Genomic DNA, 16,454 nt, shown 5'->3' on the forward strand with positions numbered 1-16,454 from the left:
GATAAAGTAGCAAATGGAATAAGAAATAAGGCTGTGATGCAGCATATAAGACGTGCACGGGATGATGTGGCTTCTGACTACTCGAAACTGCTAAAAGCTTAAATGGATTTAATCTTAAAAGAAGTTAAATGGGAAAAGCTTTCAGGGAGGCTGTGGGATCTCTCCAAGCCTCACGCATTACATTCAAACAGGGAAAAGCTTAGCTGGCAGTGGGACAAAATGAACACAACTTTTGAGCTTGTTCAATATGTTCAGTTGATGAACTTGTCTTTATAGGAAAGTGGAGGTTTCTTCATATGGGAAAGCCTCACTGAATTTGTCCTGAATACACCAAAAGCATATGCACAGGGAACACAAGGCCACTTGATATTATTGGGTTCAGTCCCAGTTGGGCTTGTTTCATTACTTTCAAATGAATTGACAAACTGTGGGCTTTTTGCAGTGGGAATCATGCCTATGGTGCATGTAGAGTGACAGGAGTGGGTGACAGGGTTGCAGAGAGCAGGATCTTTGTATGGAGTCTGGGTTTTATGTTTTTAATACCTGAGAAAGGTGAAACAAAGGTGAGGCTCAGTTTTAGCTCACTGTCACTGCTGGGGCCCGGGGAGCTAATGCCTAATCCGATTGCCTTGTAGTGCTGCCCTGGCTGCCAAGGGTGCAGGCCTTGCCAGGGATCTCCCTCAGGGTGACCTGGTTTGACCTGTGGCAGGAGTGCTCTGACAAGGAAACACACCAAGACTCATGTGAGCTGTGACCTCTAAGAGCAATCTGCTGGTAGATCCTGTAACCAAACCCTTGGTGGGTGTGAGTGAGCCCAGCACACGCTTGTCCCACTAAGATTTCCAAACACTCTGAGTTAGCTCAGGTGCAGCAGCAGAGCAGGGGGAGAATGGGGCTCAGCTGGTCCCCGCTAGTGATGGAGCTGCAGGCCCGGGAGTGGGGGAGGCTCTGAACCTGCCTTTGGAAGGGAAGAACCCAAACAGTGTATTTGCACTAATGAGCAGAGGAACGTTGCCATGCCCAAAGGCTGCTTGGAAAACCTGTTAAGAGGAGCATGAAGTCCTGAGTGTCAGAAGTCCTGTCCTCAGTGTGTTAATCCCTGCTGGTACATGGAGGTTGCAGACAGGTCTCCTGCCCTTTGCCACCTTCACCTCGTGCAGGGGTGGAAGAGCAGGATGTGATCTGTGAGGAGGTGCCAGCAGACCTACTAACAGGTGGGGCTGGTGGCTCCTGAGGGGCTGAGGGCAGTTTAAAGAACTTTCTGCCATCTTGGGTGTTGTAATGTTCTCAGCCTGGTCTACTTTTGGCCTACCAGAAGGAGCATTAATAGATGGTAAAGACAAATGTAGTTTCAAAACATCATCTCTCCCTGAGAGCACTTAGTGCCTGAAGATCTCTGAAACTGTTTTTCTAATAACTTGAGTGTTTCTTTGGTTCAGAAACACTGGAGTTTATTGCTGCAATTAATACTCTGTTCAAATGAAGTCTTTTTCTTTTTTCCTCACCCACAGTCTTAGGAAAAGTCCTGAGTGCAGTGGGCAGTGCACAATTACTAATGTCACAGAAGTTCCAGCAATTCCATGGCCTCTGTGAACAAAACTTGGTGAGTCTGGATTTGTCTCTTCTGGTTTCTGAGAGGGAATATATCTGCTTCAGCAGCACTACAGGAACATGGTGAGGTATTAACAGGCTGCTGTCACTGAAAACAAGGGCAGTGCAGCTGTAGCCTCAGGTCAATGCCACGGTGGGTGAGGGCTGGCTTAACCTGCTGCTTCTCAAGGGCTTTTTGGGGTGAACTGCTGAGGTTTGGCTAAAGAGGAGGGACTGTTTGGAAAGCCTACTCTTGACCAGATATGCTTCCTTTGTGTGTAGATGATGTGGTTGGTAAAACTGTCCCGACAGGATTGTCACACTGGTCACACGGCACTAGGAATCGATTTCTGCAAAGGGAATGTAGGGGTTTGCCCTTGTTCAGAGATGAACAGGGCTATTGTGGACTGATGGAATCTGTGGGTTTGTTTTCCCCTCGAGCTTTATGGATTTTGCCAGCTTTCTCAGAGGTGAATTCCCCTTTACATGTAAAATAATCCCAGAGAAACATGAGAAGGAGAGGGTAAAGTGCTGAGCATTTGCCTGCTGATCTCTGGCTGATCACAGCTGAGCAGCAGCACCACAGGCTGCCAGGCTATCAGCAGAGCTTTGTGCTGAGTTGCTCCAATGTGATCCCAGGCTTTCCAGGGCTGACGATGGCAGTTCAGCTGTCTGGGTACTGGGAAAATCCTGTTCCTGGAAGAAATTTAAGCTACTTAAAATTTTTTTACCCTAGCCTGAGAAGTACTGGTGCTTTCACATTGTTTTGGGGGGGAATGGAGCAAAGTAATTTTGCTCATGAAAGCTCTGTTTCGCTCGTTGGAGTGCTGTACATCTGCATGTGAATTCTCCAGGCATCAGAGCTGTGTTTGTGTTGTGGTGTGTCCACTTCCATTATTTCCCACCCTGAAATCAGGATCTCTGTGTTCTGGCTTTGATTCCCATGCTGGGGACCTTCAGGTGGGGGTTCCTGCTGTGGGATTAGTGCCAGCAGAGTGTGTCTATCTGAGGGCTACTCTTCAGGCTGCTGTAGAAGTGCAGTCAGTACCTCTGCTTCCTGAGCTTGGCAGAAGTGTTTTGGGCTGTAAATGATGACTTTGGGTGTCTGCATGCTCAGGGCTGGTGTCTCCTGTGGGTTCTTGATGGTTTTGGTTGCAGGCAGGCGTGAAAGGGTAAAAGGTAAAATATGGTTGCAGGCTGCTCTGCTTGCAGGAAGGTATATTTGTTCTCAAAGGGGTTTTTTTAATGCTTTCCCTTCTAGAACCCTAATGCCAATCCCAGACCCACAGCCCAGGATTTGGCTGGATTTTGGGATCTCCTTCAGTTGTCCATTGAAGACATTAGCATGAAGTTTGATGAGCTGTACCACCTGAAAGCAAATAGCTGGCAATTGGCAGAGACACCAGAGAGAAAGGTGAGTGTGGGGCACTGGAGAGTGGCCAGAGCACCTTGCAGACAATTTTGGGTATCTATTTCTGTCTGCAGACAGATGCTCTCAAGGACTTCTGCCATCTGGCACTTGTATGGTCAAGAAGCCATTCTTCTTGAGTAAAATTGGGAACAGTTTTGTACAAGGGGAAAAGCTGTTGGGATGGAGAGAGCCCAGAGTGGTGAGCAGTGCTGCAGGGGCCTCCAGTGTTCCCAGCAGTGGGTGAATGGGTTTAACTATTCCTAGTACCTGAGTAGTGTAGAAAACAACTGGAACCTTTTGAAAATGCAGAAGAGGTGGTGTCCCTGGCTCTGCAGGTAAGGGTAGAAGGACTGTGGCTCAGGGCAGGGCAGCATATTAAAATTTTGCAGTTCCAGATCAAGTCATGTTTTCGTGCCGCCTGTGCTGTGCTCTGACCTCCAGCTCAGCCAGACACAACCTCTGAACTCCAGGCCACCTCAGAAGGCCCCTGTACCGTGGAAGCTGCGTGGAGCTGTGTCGGGGGAGGTTTAGGTTGGATATCAGGAAAAGGTTCTTCCCCCAGAAGGTGGTCAGGCACTGAACAGGCTCCCCAGGGCAGTAGTCACAGCCCCAAGGCTGCCAGAGGAGCGTCTGGACAGCACTCTCAGGGACGTGGTGGGATTGTTGAGGTGTCTCTGCAGGGCCAGGAGTTGGACTCGATGATCCTGTCTGTGGATCATCAACCTCTGGGTTGTGGACTCCCTGTCGATGGAAGTGTTCAAGGCCAGGTTGGACGGGGCTTGGAGGAACATGGTCTAGTGGAAGGTATCCCTGCCCATGGCAGGGGGGTGAAACTGGATGATCTTCCAGCCCAAACCATTCTGTGATTCCACGAGTCTCGTAGGTCCTTTCTAACTCAAAGACATTCTACGAGTCTGTGAAATGCAAAATGGCACATCTCTAGAAACTGGGGCAGCTGGTTTTGAGGTGTGTTTTGCTCAAGAGCTGCTCCTGCTTCTCTCCCCTGACACTGGATCTCACTGCTCAGTCCCTCACACCTAAAGTCCCCACCAGGTCAGAGCAGGCGTCTGTCTGTGCATGTTTATTTTAGATTTGGGGTTTTCCTTACTGTCTCCCTAAAGGAAGAGAAGAAACCACCCCCTCCAGTGCCAAAGAAGCCGGCCAAGTCCAAATCGCAGCTGAACCGGGACAAAGGCTCCGACTCGGACAAGCAGCGGCAGGAGGCGCGGAAACGGCTGATGGCAGCCAAGCGCGCAGCGTCGGTGCGGCAGAACTCGGCCACGGAGAGCGCCGACAGCATCGAGATCTACGTCCCCGAGGCACAGACTCGCCTCTGAGCCACGGGCAGAGCACGGCACCGGGTGGGTTTTATAAGTCATTAAAAAGGAAAAAAAAGGTTCTCTTGAAACTAGTGTGATTTATTCAGTCTAGAGACAATGAGCCATCCTTGAAAAGGGCTCCTGAGTTGGCTTTTTTCTCTCAGCTTTAAGTAATGAAGATTTTAACAAAAAAAAAAAAAAGAAAAAAAAAAAGAAAAGAAAAAAATGCCCCTCATTTTCTCCCTGGCTGTGGTGTCACTGAATGGACTGGACAGACTCCTGGGAACTCCAGCCCCTCGACCTGGAACTTCAGTCTTTTTACTTGTTCTATCTCATGAAAATTATTAGCTTGTTTACAAGAAGAGGACAAGAAAACATGAAGCCTTGAGCACTTGCCATGCTGTATTCTTTCTCCTCCTTAGATCTGTTTTGCCCTTCTCATCCTTTATTTTTCCTTCCCCCTGCTCCCTTTTTCCCACCCTTTGCATGGCTTCACTTCCCATGTTCCAAACCCCCCTTCCTGCAGAGAACACCCACTGGTGTGTACTCCTGCTGCACTCTGCCAGCCAGCAACCTTCCTCGGGGTTTGTGTTCCTTGGGATGGGATATTGGGGTGGGCAAGGACTTGGGGGCGGGGGGTTGTATCCTCTGTTTATGGGAGGGAGAAGATGCTGGGGCCTGTAGAATGTACAGAGGGGTTGAAATGCAGCCCAGAAGCAAACGTGCAATAACTTGGCAAGGGGGGAAGGGACAGCGAGCAACTGATCCTGAGAGCTGGACCTTCCTCCAGGCATAGGAGCGGAGCTGAAGGACCACAGAACACAAGCCACATCACTTCGATTTTTCTTCTCATCCCTTTCCCAAGTTACCTCCCTTGAATTGCTTGTTGAGAAAGAAGCTGCTGCACTGGGGGACCTGTTTGAGTGGGTGGGGCCGGGGGAGGGCAGGGGAGCATCCTGGTGCTGGGGTGGGTGATCTGTGTGTGTACAGAGAGGGGGGCAGGGGCGGCCACCGGCCTGTACGATGTGTACATATGCACATATACACTTAGTAGTACCTGTATAGTAATTCCTACACACGTATACCTGCCCACGCACACCATGCAGGTGGGATACACCTAGGTGAGGGTGGGCCGATGTATAGCATATATTTTTACATGTACTATATCTAGATGTGTGTAAAAATATATACCCTGTGTGTAAGCAGATGACTATTTTTTCCTTATCTCCCTGCTCTCTGGGTAGAGGAAGGATTGCTAAATATTTTTTAGCCCGTTTTTCCCTTTGTAAGTCTCCTTTTCTGGCTTCTCGGAGCCAGAGCTGCCACTACGTGATTCTTTGCCACCCCCTCCCACTAAAGGTTTTTGTCCCATCCTGAGGGATCTTGCTGGGGATTTTTTTTTCTTCACATGTTTGAACAAGTTGGGAGATTGTATGCTATTGTCATGGGGGTGGAGGTGGAATCCCAGAGGTTTCAGTGAGAGTGGTGGTGATCCAGAAGGCAAAAATTAAATAAAAGTGAAATCCTGAATGCTGTCTGAGCGTTGTGTGCTGTCCTGGGTTGTCCATGAGATGTTTCTGCCCACAACCCTAAACTCTGAAACATGGGGCTGGATTCCCATCAGAGGTTGGCCATGATGTGATTCAAATTCAACACTGGGTTGAGGTGGGGGTCAGGCTTTTCTCACGGAACAAAGGACAGGACAAGAGGAAACAGCCTCAAGTTGTGCCAGAGGAGGTTGGATATTGGGGAAAACTTCTTCATGGAAAGAGTGGTCAGGCCCGGGCATGGGCTGCCCAGGGCAATGCTGGAGTCACCATCCCTGGATATGTCCCCAAGGTGTTCCCAGGTGGCACCTGGGGAGAGGGGTTAGTGAGCACAGGGGGATTTGGTTAAAGGCTAGACTCTTATCTTGGAGGCCTCTTATAACCTTAATGATTCTGTGTGGGTAGAAACACTTATTTTGCGCTTGGGTTTTTGGAAGGGTTGCAAAGATGCTCTTTTAGGGAATACCAGGGAAATGTGATTTTTTTTTTTTTTTTTACTTTTTAAATTTTTGTTTTATTTACTCTTCCCAAAGTGGCTGAGGCTGCTGCTGGGAGCTGTCCTTGAGAGCTGCCCCTTTCCAGGGTCAGTGAGCACCAGCCCAGCCCCCCAGATTGTTCAGTGACAGTCACAGCCCTGGGCTGGGTCGCTGGGTGGGCAGCGGGTTGGGAGCCTGGGGGAGCTGTGCCCACCTGACTTGTTTGTTTGCTGCCCCTCAGAGAGAAGAGCTCCCAGGAGTGCAGAGAGTGGGTTATTTACCCTAAAACCAACCAGAACTGCCCCTGGTCTGATCTGTGGAAGGGCCACATCCCAGGGCAGGGGGACACGAGGCTGTTCCTCGGGGTGGGGTGGGCAGGGCAGGGTGGGGTCCTGCCCCCTGCGCAGCCTCACAGGGCCCGAGTGTTCGTGCCCTCTGTGGTCACGCTGGGTGTGATGGGCTGGCAGAGCGCAACCCCCCATGCGCCCCGGGCTTTACCTGCTCACCTGTGTGGTACCTGTGTGTTATAGATATCATTTATATTAGTTGCATAATAATAAATATAAATAATATTTATGTGTTTATATATTATTATACAGTATCATGTAATTTATATTAAAATATATTAAATATATTAAAATTACCTAATCCCTACAGCTTCATAAATGCTCTTACATATGTTAATTACATAACTATATTAAATTACATATATATGCAGTACATACATATATACATACAAATACAGGGATAAAGTGTTACATATATAAATAAATGCATAACATATAGAAAAAATGTCTTACACATATTTAAACACGCGGTAAAGTGTTACATATATAAATAAATGCATAACATATAGAAAAAATGTCTTACACATATTTAAACACGCGGTAAAGTGTTACATATATAAATAGGTGCATAACACATAAACAAAAAAATTGTCTTACACGTATTTAAACACGCCCTTAAATGACAATTCCACTATCACGTATATAATTCTTATCTGAGGCCAGAGGGAGCACCCAGCCAATCACAGGGCTGCCTGAGATCACGTGGGTACCCTAGTGTCACGAGATGGCTGCCAGCCAATCACAGAGCGGCATGACGTTTCACAAAATGGCTGCGCCCTATCATAAGATGGCGGGCGAAACAAAATGGCCGCCTCCAGCCGACACGGGGGTGTGGCCTTGTGTCAAACATACTTCCGGGAATAACTCGTGGGCGGGGCGACTGGTCCTGCCAACCAATCACAACACATACCTAGTTGCAGGACAAGGCCAGCTCCGCCCCGAGGGCCCCGGGCGGGGGAGGGTCCGGGGGGAGTGGGGGGGAGACTCAGTCCATGTTCCGGGGTGTACCCTCTCCGTGCCCGGTCCCCGTCCCGGGGTGTGCCCGCCCCGTGCCCGGTCCCTATCCCGCTCCGTGCCCCGGCCGGCGCTGCAGCCCCGGGCTCTCCCGGCCCATGAGCCGCTGACACAGCGGCTGTTCCGCGGGGCTCCCCCGTAGCGCCTCTTTAGCTGTGAATGCACGTGGGCCCCGCGGCACCGGCCCCGCACATTCTACTCGGGTGCCCCCGGTCCCCCCCGTCAAACCGGAGCTCGGGAGCCGGGCTGGCGCCTCCCCGGGAGGCCATTCCGGGACACGCTCCCGGGTGATCCCGGCAAGAGGAGCCGGGTGGGTTTTTGCTGCCCCGGCCACACGTGCGGGGCTCGGGGACCCTCGGGGGGGTCCCTGCTGCTTCGAGGCACAGCCTCAGTAATGGGGGTGCAGCTGCCAGGGAGGGGGACCCGGGGCCTGACCCACCTGTGGGTATTTTTGGGGCAGTGTTGGCAGTGATGTAAGAACTGTGAAAGGCTGGGAGAGCTGGGGGTGTCGAGCCTGGAGAAGAGCAGGTTTCAGGAGACCTTACAGCCCCTTTCCAGTGCCTAAAGGGGCTCCAAGGTGGCTGGAGAGGGACTTGGGACAAGGGCCTGGAGGGACAGGACAAGGGAGAATTGCTTCCCAGCGCCAGAGGGCAGGGTGAGGTGGGATATTGGGAAGAAATGTCACAATGTGAGGGTGGGGAGGCCCTGGCACAGGTTGCCCAGAGAAGCTGTGGCTGCCCCATCCCTGGAAGTGTTCAAGGCCGGCTTGGATGGGGCTTGGAGCAACCCGGTCTAGTGGAAGGTGTCTCTGCCCATGGCAGGGGGTGGGTCTGAATCGTCTTTAAAGTTCCTCCCACTGCAAACCGTTCGATGATTCTTTTAAGTACGAAAGTGTGGCATTAACGAGGCTATTGAGTGTGCCCAGGGCTGGGACAGAGTAGGGCCCCTCCTGCCATCACACCGGTCCCAGCTGCTGCCCTGGAAGGTACTGAGGGTGGGATAGGTCAGACCAGTGCCCCTCTCCCCTGTAACGTCACTCAGTGCCAGCCGGGCCCCATCGCCCGCAGCGCTGTGTCCTGACCTCTGCTGGGGCCAGGGGTCCCTTCCCCATGGTGGTGGGTGCAGCTCCCCGAGGCTCTCCCTGTCGTGTCTGCAGGTCCCCAGGGACTGATGGCTTGCAAAGGCACCTCTGTGCAGCTCAGGAGCCCTGAGGTGCTGCTTGAGGCCACAGGACAGGCAGCAGAGCTGGGGGGTACCAGCTGTGGTTCCCCCAGCTATGACCATCTGTCACTTTGCAGCCCCCTGAGGTGGGCTGCAGACCCTGCCCTGGCTGAGTCCCGGCTCCAACCTCCCATTCCCCATGGGAACATGCCCCATTCCACATCCCTCACCACAAGCACAAAGCACCAGTGGCCCATGGAAGGTGGGGGACATCCTGGTGCTATTCCTGACACCATGGTGGCCCAGGGGTTTCCCTGGAGCTGCAGGAGTGAGGCCTGGCTGGAGGCCTGGTGCCTCCATCCCTGCCCAGCCCCCGCCCAGAGCTCGGGGGGTCACCATACAGCCCAGGAAGGGGTGAGAGGGCTGCAAGGGGCTGGGGCTGGCACCCCCACCATGCCAGGGAGCTGTCATGGACTGCAGCCCTGTGTGTGCAGGGCTGGTGACCCCTGGGGCACCCTGAGCCCCCCTTGCTGCAGTGCCTGTGCTGCCGGCATGTCACAGCCCTGACAGAGAGAACAGGACCCAAGGGAACAGCTGGAGCTGTGTCAGGGCAGGGTGAGGTTGGATCTCAGCAAAAGGTTCTTCCCCCAGAGGGTGGTTGGTCACTGAACAGGCTCCCCAGGGCAGTGGGCATGGCCCCAAGGCTGCCAGAGCTCCAGGAGGGTTTGGACAATGCTCTTAGGGACAGGGGGGGATTGTTGGGGTGTCTGTGCAGGGCCAGGAGTTGGACTCAAGGAGCCCTTCCAGCTCAGGATCTCTGACTTCTGGCAGCAGTGCGAACCTTTGGTCCGTTCCCTGCCTGCTGTGGCAAAGCTGGTGGGAGCTGCTGCTCTGCGAGACCCTCACACCCCTCCCAAGGCTCCTGCCCCCAGAGCTGTGCTGGCTTACCTGTCCCTGCCAACCAGGAGGAGGGAAGACACAAACACACCAACTTCTGCTGCTGCCAAATGCTTCCTGGCTCCCAACACCGGGATCAGACCCTATGGGAAGTGAGCATATACGTGAGTCCAAACGACAGTGGGATGGGCACAGAGCTGTGCCAGGCACTGGCCCCATATTCCCACCCCATCAGTGTTCCAGCTCCAAAGCTCCTTTGGCTGAGTGTCAGCATGTGTGGGCAGAGCTGGGGGGGGGGAGGATCAAGTGAGGCACTCACAAATGACACAATCCAGTCTGACGCACAGCTCGTATTTTAAAAAAAAAACAACCAAAACTAAAAACCTTTTATTTGACAACAGAAAAACAAAGAAAAAGATATTTACAGTAGGGTTTTTTTTCTCCATAATTTCATTCCAATAATCCCTGCCCTCACCACTCTTCCTGGTCCATCCCACAGCAGCAGCACCAGCCCCTGGCACAGGCACAGCCCTGGGGGAAGGAAACCATTTTGGTTTGACTGGGGTAAGATCAGGGGGAGGAGGCCAAAAAGCCTCTCCCTCCCTGGGTGGAGGGACAGGGCTGCAGGGGGGTGAAACAAGGGAGGGAGTCAAAATTCAGGGCTTTCCCCAGAAAAGAGACAGAGGGCAAAAGCTGGTGGTGAGGAAAGGGATGGCCACAGGCACACAATGGGCACCACTCACCTGACGTGGTGCCCTCTGCCCAGTGCTGGAGCCAGAGCCATCCTAGCACTGCATGTGGCCAAGGTGACACACCTTGGGAAGCCTTTCAACAGCCCCCACCAGCACTGGGGATCCCCTCTCCCTTGGCACCTTCTTTCTGAAGAAAGGGGGGGTGGCAACACCAGTCCCCCAAATCAGTGCTTTTCCCTTCCAGCTCCATCACCCCCAGTGCTGCTCCCCCAACACCGCTGGCTCCAGACACTGCATAGCACCAGGTCCTGCAGCCCTTTTCAGCTCTAGTCATGCCACTCATCAGGCTAATTACCTGTGATTAGTGCTTCTCAGGACAGGTAGCACAGTGCATACACAGCACTATTAACTTACATCTTAAAGGAACCAGCAATGCCTGGGCCCTGGGACCAGCACAGCACCCAGGGACAACAAGAGATGCCCAGCCAAGAGCTGCCCCAGAGCCCAAAAATCACCCCAGGCCAGGCTGGGGGGGCCCAGGAGCTCCCAGCAGACACCAGTTTGTCACTAGAGGTCCCCAGCACGGGACAGCCACACTGGGAGAGCGAGAACAAGAGGGAGGGGACAGGGAGCAGCAAATCCATCCTCAGCCTTCCCAGTGCAGCTCATCAGCACTTGGCTATGAGGTCTCGCAGGAGCCCTGGGCTGCACTCACCAAATGCACTGGCCATGCCCGCAACATGCCCCTTTCCAAAGGTTAAAAAAAAAAAAGAAAAGAAAAAGAAGTTGGTATAAAATTCCCAGTCTCAGCTTTGCTCAGCCTGCTGTCAGCACCTTGCAGGCTCAGCAATGCACTTGCTGCTCTGGACACAACGTGCGCACATTCAGCAGGAACTCAAGGGAAACATGGGGAAGTTGTGGAAATGCTTACAGATGAAAAAAAATAATAATCATGTAATAAATCACAATTAAAGGGAAAATGTTTCAACAAAACTTGCTAAACAGCACCACAGAGATTTCTACTGACAGCATCCAGAACACCCTAAAATGGAAGAGGAGGGTCCCATTTTTATCATGTGATAAAATACCAGAGACTCCAGGTTTCCAGTTCATCTGTACTTCGCCCTTCCCTGGGCAAGGCAGGGCTCCTGGTCAGGACCAGGAACCAGAAAGGGCCCCCCAAAACAAAAGGAAAAAAAAAAAGGGGGAAGGGATCAGAGATTTGGGAGACAAAAAAGCTTTTCATCCATAGTCCTTAAAATAGATACCAACACTTAAAAAAATAGGTTCTCTCTTTCTCCTCCTGAAAAAATGGTGCTGGCTGGACCCTTGTTTGCAGGAGAGAGGAAGAACTCAGCAGGTTTTCCAGGGGAGCTCCATAGTGACAGCTCCAGCAGCGAGGCAGGGACAGGTCAGCACTGCTGCAAAGGTCTGGTCACAACTGTCACCTGGGGCACCACCCTCAGCGGTCAGCGCATCTCCCAGCAGGAGGATGGTGTGATGGGACAGTCCTTCTTCTCCCCTCCTTGGCTGACAAGAGAGACCAGAGCCCCCCGGGAGGCCAGAGTCCACTTCTGGGATGGGCTGGTCGGAGGTGCACGAGGCTGGGAGAGTCAGGCACCCCCAGGGAAGGGCGCCCTGCGGAACCCGGCCCGGGGGTTATTTGGAGGCTCCTGGGGGCTCACTGTGGGGAGACAGGGGCAGCTGCCCACCCTGCCGCTGCCGCTCCAGCTCAGCTGCCTTCTGCAGAGCCACCTCCACCAGCAGCTGGAAGCTGCTGAAGTCGTCACTGAAGAGCTCAGGGGGTGTGGGGGGTGGCGTGTTGAAGAGTCCGGGGGTGGGGCTGGCAGCCTCAGCCCGCGCTAGCAGGGTCAGGGTGCTGCTGGTGGCACCCACTGGTGCTTTGGGGACAGGGTCCAGCTCTGCTCGTGGCCCAGGAGGCTTCTCCCACTTGGGGCTGTGGGTGCTCACCACCGCCAGCGCCTGGGCCGGGTGGCACAGTACCTGTGGGCACACCGACATCGACAGCACCTTGGAGGCCCCCACGGGAGGGACCACCAGCACCCCGGAGCCAGCCCCCCGCGGCAGGGCCACGTCACCGGCTTTGCCCCCCCGGCGGGAGATGGTGAACTGGTTGGGGTCCTTCCCATCCTTGCGCAGCATGTCCGGGAGCAGCCGCCTCCGGGCATTGATGAACCAGTTGCAGATCTGGGAGGAGAGAGGAACACAGTGGGGTCAGCCCGGGGCTGCCACATGGGCACAGCGCTGGCTGGAGGGTTGCAGCCCCAAGTCAAGCCAGAAGCAGCTCCCCCAGATCCAGCAAACAGCATCCACACACCACACCTACCACAGGTCCACCCCCAGCTCAGCACCTCCTTCCCGTGGGGCTCCAAAGAGGCAGAACTACTGCTGGCACCCACGGAAACCCCAACACCAGCTGCTTCCTGCCTGGCACCGCCAGCCTAGGCAGCCCCTTCCTCCCTGCACCCCTGTACCGGCTGCCCGTGGTGCAACGCTCCCCCCAAGCCCTGCCAGCCCACCCTGCAGGGACTGTGCCCCCACAGCACTGCTGGCACCTTCTCTCCATTGCAGCACAGAGTGAGCACAGCCTGAGTAGCCTTGGGGCCCAGCCACCCTGCAAGCTGCAGTGGCTCCTGAGCAGAGCTGCCCCCCAGGGAAGGATGGGTTCAGTGCTGATCCCACAGCACAGCCCCAGAGTCCTGGCCCCTGCCTGTGCCCAGGTTCAGACAGGTGAAGCGGGCACAGCTCCTGCCATCGCCCCAGCCAGTGGACTTGGCACTGCACAGAGCCAGCTCGGAGCCCATCCTGCAGGTCCCAGGCTGGGTACAGTTCTTCCTTCTCCAGGTGACCCATCCAGGAGCTTGGCAAGCCCAACTGTTTCCACGCTGATGCCAGTGCCAACATGCTGCCGACCTGGACAGGAACACTGAGGCTGCATGGATGGAAACCCTAGAAACCATCAGCTGATGGAGCTGCAACCCCCCACCCTCTAATGGGGCCAGGACAGTGGCTGCACAGACACCTTCCCGTGCCTCCTGCCCACAAGCAGCGGCACAGCTCACGGCAAAGGTTCTTCCAAACATTTGCACACCACAGAGGCTGCACCTCTGGTAGCTCTTCGGAACCTAGCTGCCATGAATTCAGCCTCAGCCATGGATTGTTTCAGCATCTTTATATAAAATGCTACATTAAAATAACTGCCTTCTTCCTAGAAAACAGTTAGAATAGAATAAATCAGGGGGAAAAATGTTTGATCTTTCCTAACTCAACAGCTATGGGAAATATTTCCCTCAAAGAGAGAGAACTTGCCACAGCTTCAATCACAGCAAGATTTCAGTTGTCCTTTTTCTGTCCTTAAGACAATATTTGGCATTAAAACTCTCAAATGCACCAGTCTCACTTCCTTTCTCCTTCCAAACCTCCTCCCTTGCAAGCCTTAGCTGAGTCCCCGTGACATGATCCTATGATCCCATGAGCATCCACCACTGTGATCCCCAACCAGAGGGCTGCACTGCCAACAAAAACCTGACCAACTCCACAGTGCTGAGAACTCCCTAAAACCCTGCCTGTCTCCCCCACCATGCTCCTTCCAGCATTCAATTCTCATTGGGGAACATAGCACAGAGATGGGCACACACAACCACTGGTGTCACCACATGGTGTCACCCACCCAGGAGCTGGCTTATGCTCCGGCTGGGACCCTTTGCCCAGGGGTACAGGGCAGCCCCCTCAGGGGCACATGCTGGCTGTGGTGGTCCACGGGGGCAAACAGTAGCCAGCACATGGCAAGGCCACACCTCAGCATAAGCCCACACATGTGCCAACCCCCTCTTGGGTCCCACGGGGCTCAGGGCACAGACAGTGCCAGTCCCACTGCTGCCACAAGCCCTGGGGTAACACCATGTGCCAGGCACTGCCATACCTGCCTGGGACAGGACAAGCCCAGATTCTTACAGCTGCAAACCCACTGCTGCTCTGCCACCACTCTGCCTCGAGCCCTCCCAGGAGTTCCAGCCTCTCCTGGGAGCAGCTGCCCGACACACACCTGTGGCACAGCCAGCACTTACAGAAATACATTAAAATTAATAAGCGAGTTTGCCTTGCTGGCCAGGAAAAGGGAAAGCAGACAGCCCTGCCTGCACTCCCGTGTCCGGGCTGGCTGACTAGGACTGTGCTGAGCCACAGGGACAGGAGCCAGAGGTGCAGAGGAAGCTCCAGGAGTCCAGCTGCAAACCCACTGGCCCTTGCCTGCTCCCCTGCACTCCTTTGTATCCCTAGAACCACAGAACTGAGCAAAGCCCCCGTTCATTTCCCCCCTGCCAGGCTGGGAGAGGGAGAACAGGGCTCAGAGCACACAGGGCTGCGCATGGAGCACAGGGACAGGCAGCTGCAGGCAACTCTCCCAGACACTCTAACCACAAGCAGGGAGCACACCAGAGCAGGAAGGAGAAGCACTACTCACCCCCAGGGCTGGCCAGGGCTCCTGCCTGCGCACCCATCATGGTACCACAAGAAGAATATCAGCCAGGAGCAGGACAAAGGGACTCCTGCCCAGGAGTCCGCACCTGGGCTCCTCTTAATACAACTGGGGATGCACATGCTCCCACTCTAACTGGGGTCGGGTGAGCCAGCCAGTACTTAACAGTGCACCTGAGCTCAAAGCCCAGCCCAGCCTCTCCCTCCTGGGATGGTTAAAATCATAGAACATGGTGAGTTGGAAGGAACCCATGAGGCTCATCAAGTCCAACTCCTGGCCACGCCCAGCCTCAGGACTGTCCCCTGCCCAGCTCTGTTCGCAGGGGGTGGTCACCCTGGCCTCTGCTGGGTGTGTCCAGGGGAACAGCATAAAATAGCACCCCCCAAAACCCTCCTACCTGTGCAGCTTTTACTAACAATAAGGTATTGTTCAGCCTGTCCCCACTCCAGTTCTCACTCCATCTTCTGACCAGCCAAAATTCTGTGTTGCAGCACTGCCATAAAGCTGGTCCCCCGGGATTCAGACATCTCCCCAAAAGACGTCTCCCACCCGTCATACAGGTGGTTTTGCTTTCCCAACATCCCCTCCCTTGCCTCCTCGCTGCCCTTCAGAGGCAAGTGGTCCCGCCGTGCCAAGTCCTTTGGGAGCCTTGGTGGGATTCTCCCGTCCCATGCAGCATGACAGTGGCCCCAGCACTGTTCCCAGCAGTGTCCCCAGCGGGTGGGGGCTGGCTCCTACCTGCAGCACAGAGAGGCTGGTCTGCCCTGAGAGGCTGAGCTTCTCCTGCTCCGAGGGGTAGGCGTTGAAACGGTGCTCGTACAGCCAGTCCCGCAGGATCTTCACAGACTCCTTGGGCAGGTTGCCCCTTCTCTTCCTCTTGGACTGCAGGGGGTCAGGGGACGTGGCGCCGTCTTCTTCCCCCGGGTCACTGTCCGACATGGTGGAGCTGCCCGCGGGTCCCTCCTGGCTAAAGCCTGGCAAGAGGGAGCCAAAGGGAGCATCAGGCAGTGTCCGGCCAGGGGAGGGAGGGGGGAGTTCCAACCGATCCCCCACCCCCGCCAACGGAGGGGTCTCACCCCCTCTGTGCCCCGCCAGGGGGGAATCCAGAGGCAGAGACCCCCGGGGGGGGACAAGCGACTGGCTCCGGGGGACAACAGCGGCACCGACCAGAGCCCCGGGATGCGGGGGAGCCCAGCGTGGGGCTCCGGGGCGCTCAGGGTTCGGGGCGCACTCGGGATTCGGGGGGCACCGCAGGGGGCAAAAAAACAAATAAAGCGGGGGAGGGGGAGCGGTGAAGAGGGGAAGTTAAAAATAAAAACAATCTCAGCAGGAGAAAGAGGCCGAAGCTGGAGAGTGGGAGAGGAACCACGCGGGGTCATTGTGTGGCGGGGATGGAGGCGGGGGCGGCTGTCATGGGCCGGGGGCTCGGCTCGGCTGGTGCTGCGGTGCGGGGGCTCGGCGGTGCGGGGCGGGCCGGGCCCCGCAGCCCCTCCGGCCGCAAC

At 54.7% G+C, this 16,454-nt stretch overlaps 2 protein-coding genes across 9 annotated transcripts in view; one reads left to right on the forward strand and one right to left on the reverse strand.

The window, feature by feature from the left end:
- Window positions 1–4,528, forward strand: part of DLGAP4 (DLG associated protein 4) — a 72,300-nt gene extending 67,772 nt beyond the window's left edge. For all 8 annotated transcript variants that reach the window (XM_017835559.1, XM_017835556.1, XM_017835557.1 and 5 more), the window contains 3 exons: window positions 1,512–1,603; window positions 2,852–3,004; window positions 4,123–4,528. In XM_017835559.1, coding sequence (XP_017691048.1) covers window positions 1,512–1,603; window positions 2,852–3,004; window positions 4,123–4,338 — 461 coding nt within the window. In that variant the 3' untranslated portion in view covers window positions 4,339–4,528. The remainder of the gene's footprint in view (window positions 1–1,511; window positions 1,604–2,851; window positions 3,005–4,122) is intronic.
- A 5,652-nt stretch (window positions 4,529–10,180) lies between these two features.
- On the reverse strand, window positions 10,181–15,900 carry TGIF2 (TGFB induced factor homeobox 2). The gene is made up of 2 exons (XM_017835551.1): window positions 15,691–15,900; window positions 10,181–12,662 (listed from the first exon to the last, which is right to left on the reverse strand). Exons 1-2 carry the CDS (start codon window positions 15,889–15,891, stop codon window positions 12,114–12,116), a joined length of 750 nt encoding a protein of 249 aa, XP_017691040.1. The 5' UTR covers window positions 15,892–15,900; the 3' UTR covers window positions 10,181–12,113.
- Between the last annotated feature and the right edge of the window lie 554 nt (window positions 15,901–16,454).

The sequence above is a fragment of the Lepidothrix coronata genome, unplaced genomic scaffold (assembly GCF_001604755.1).
Source record: "Lepidothrix coronata isolate B3197 unplaced genomic scaffold, Lepidothrix_coronata-1.0 Scaffold260, whole genome shotgun sequence".
NCBI classification, from domain to species: Eukaryota; Metazoa; Chordata; class Aves; order Passeriformes; family Pipridae; genus Lepidothrix; species Lepidothrix coronata.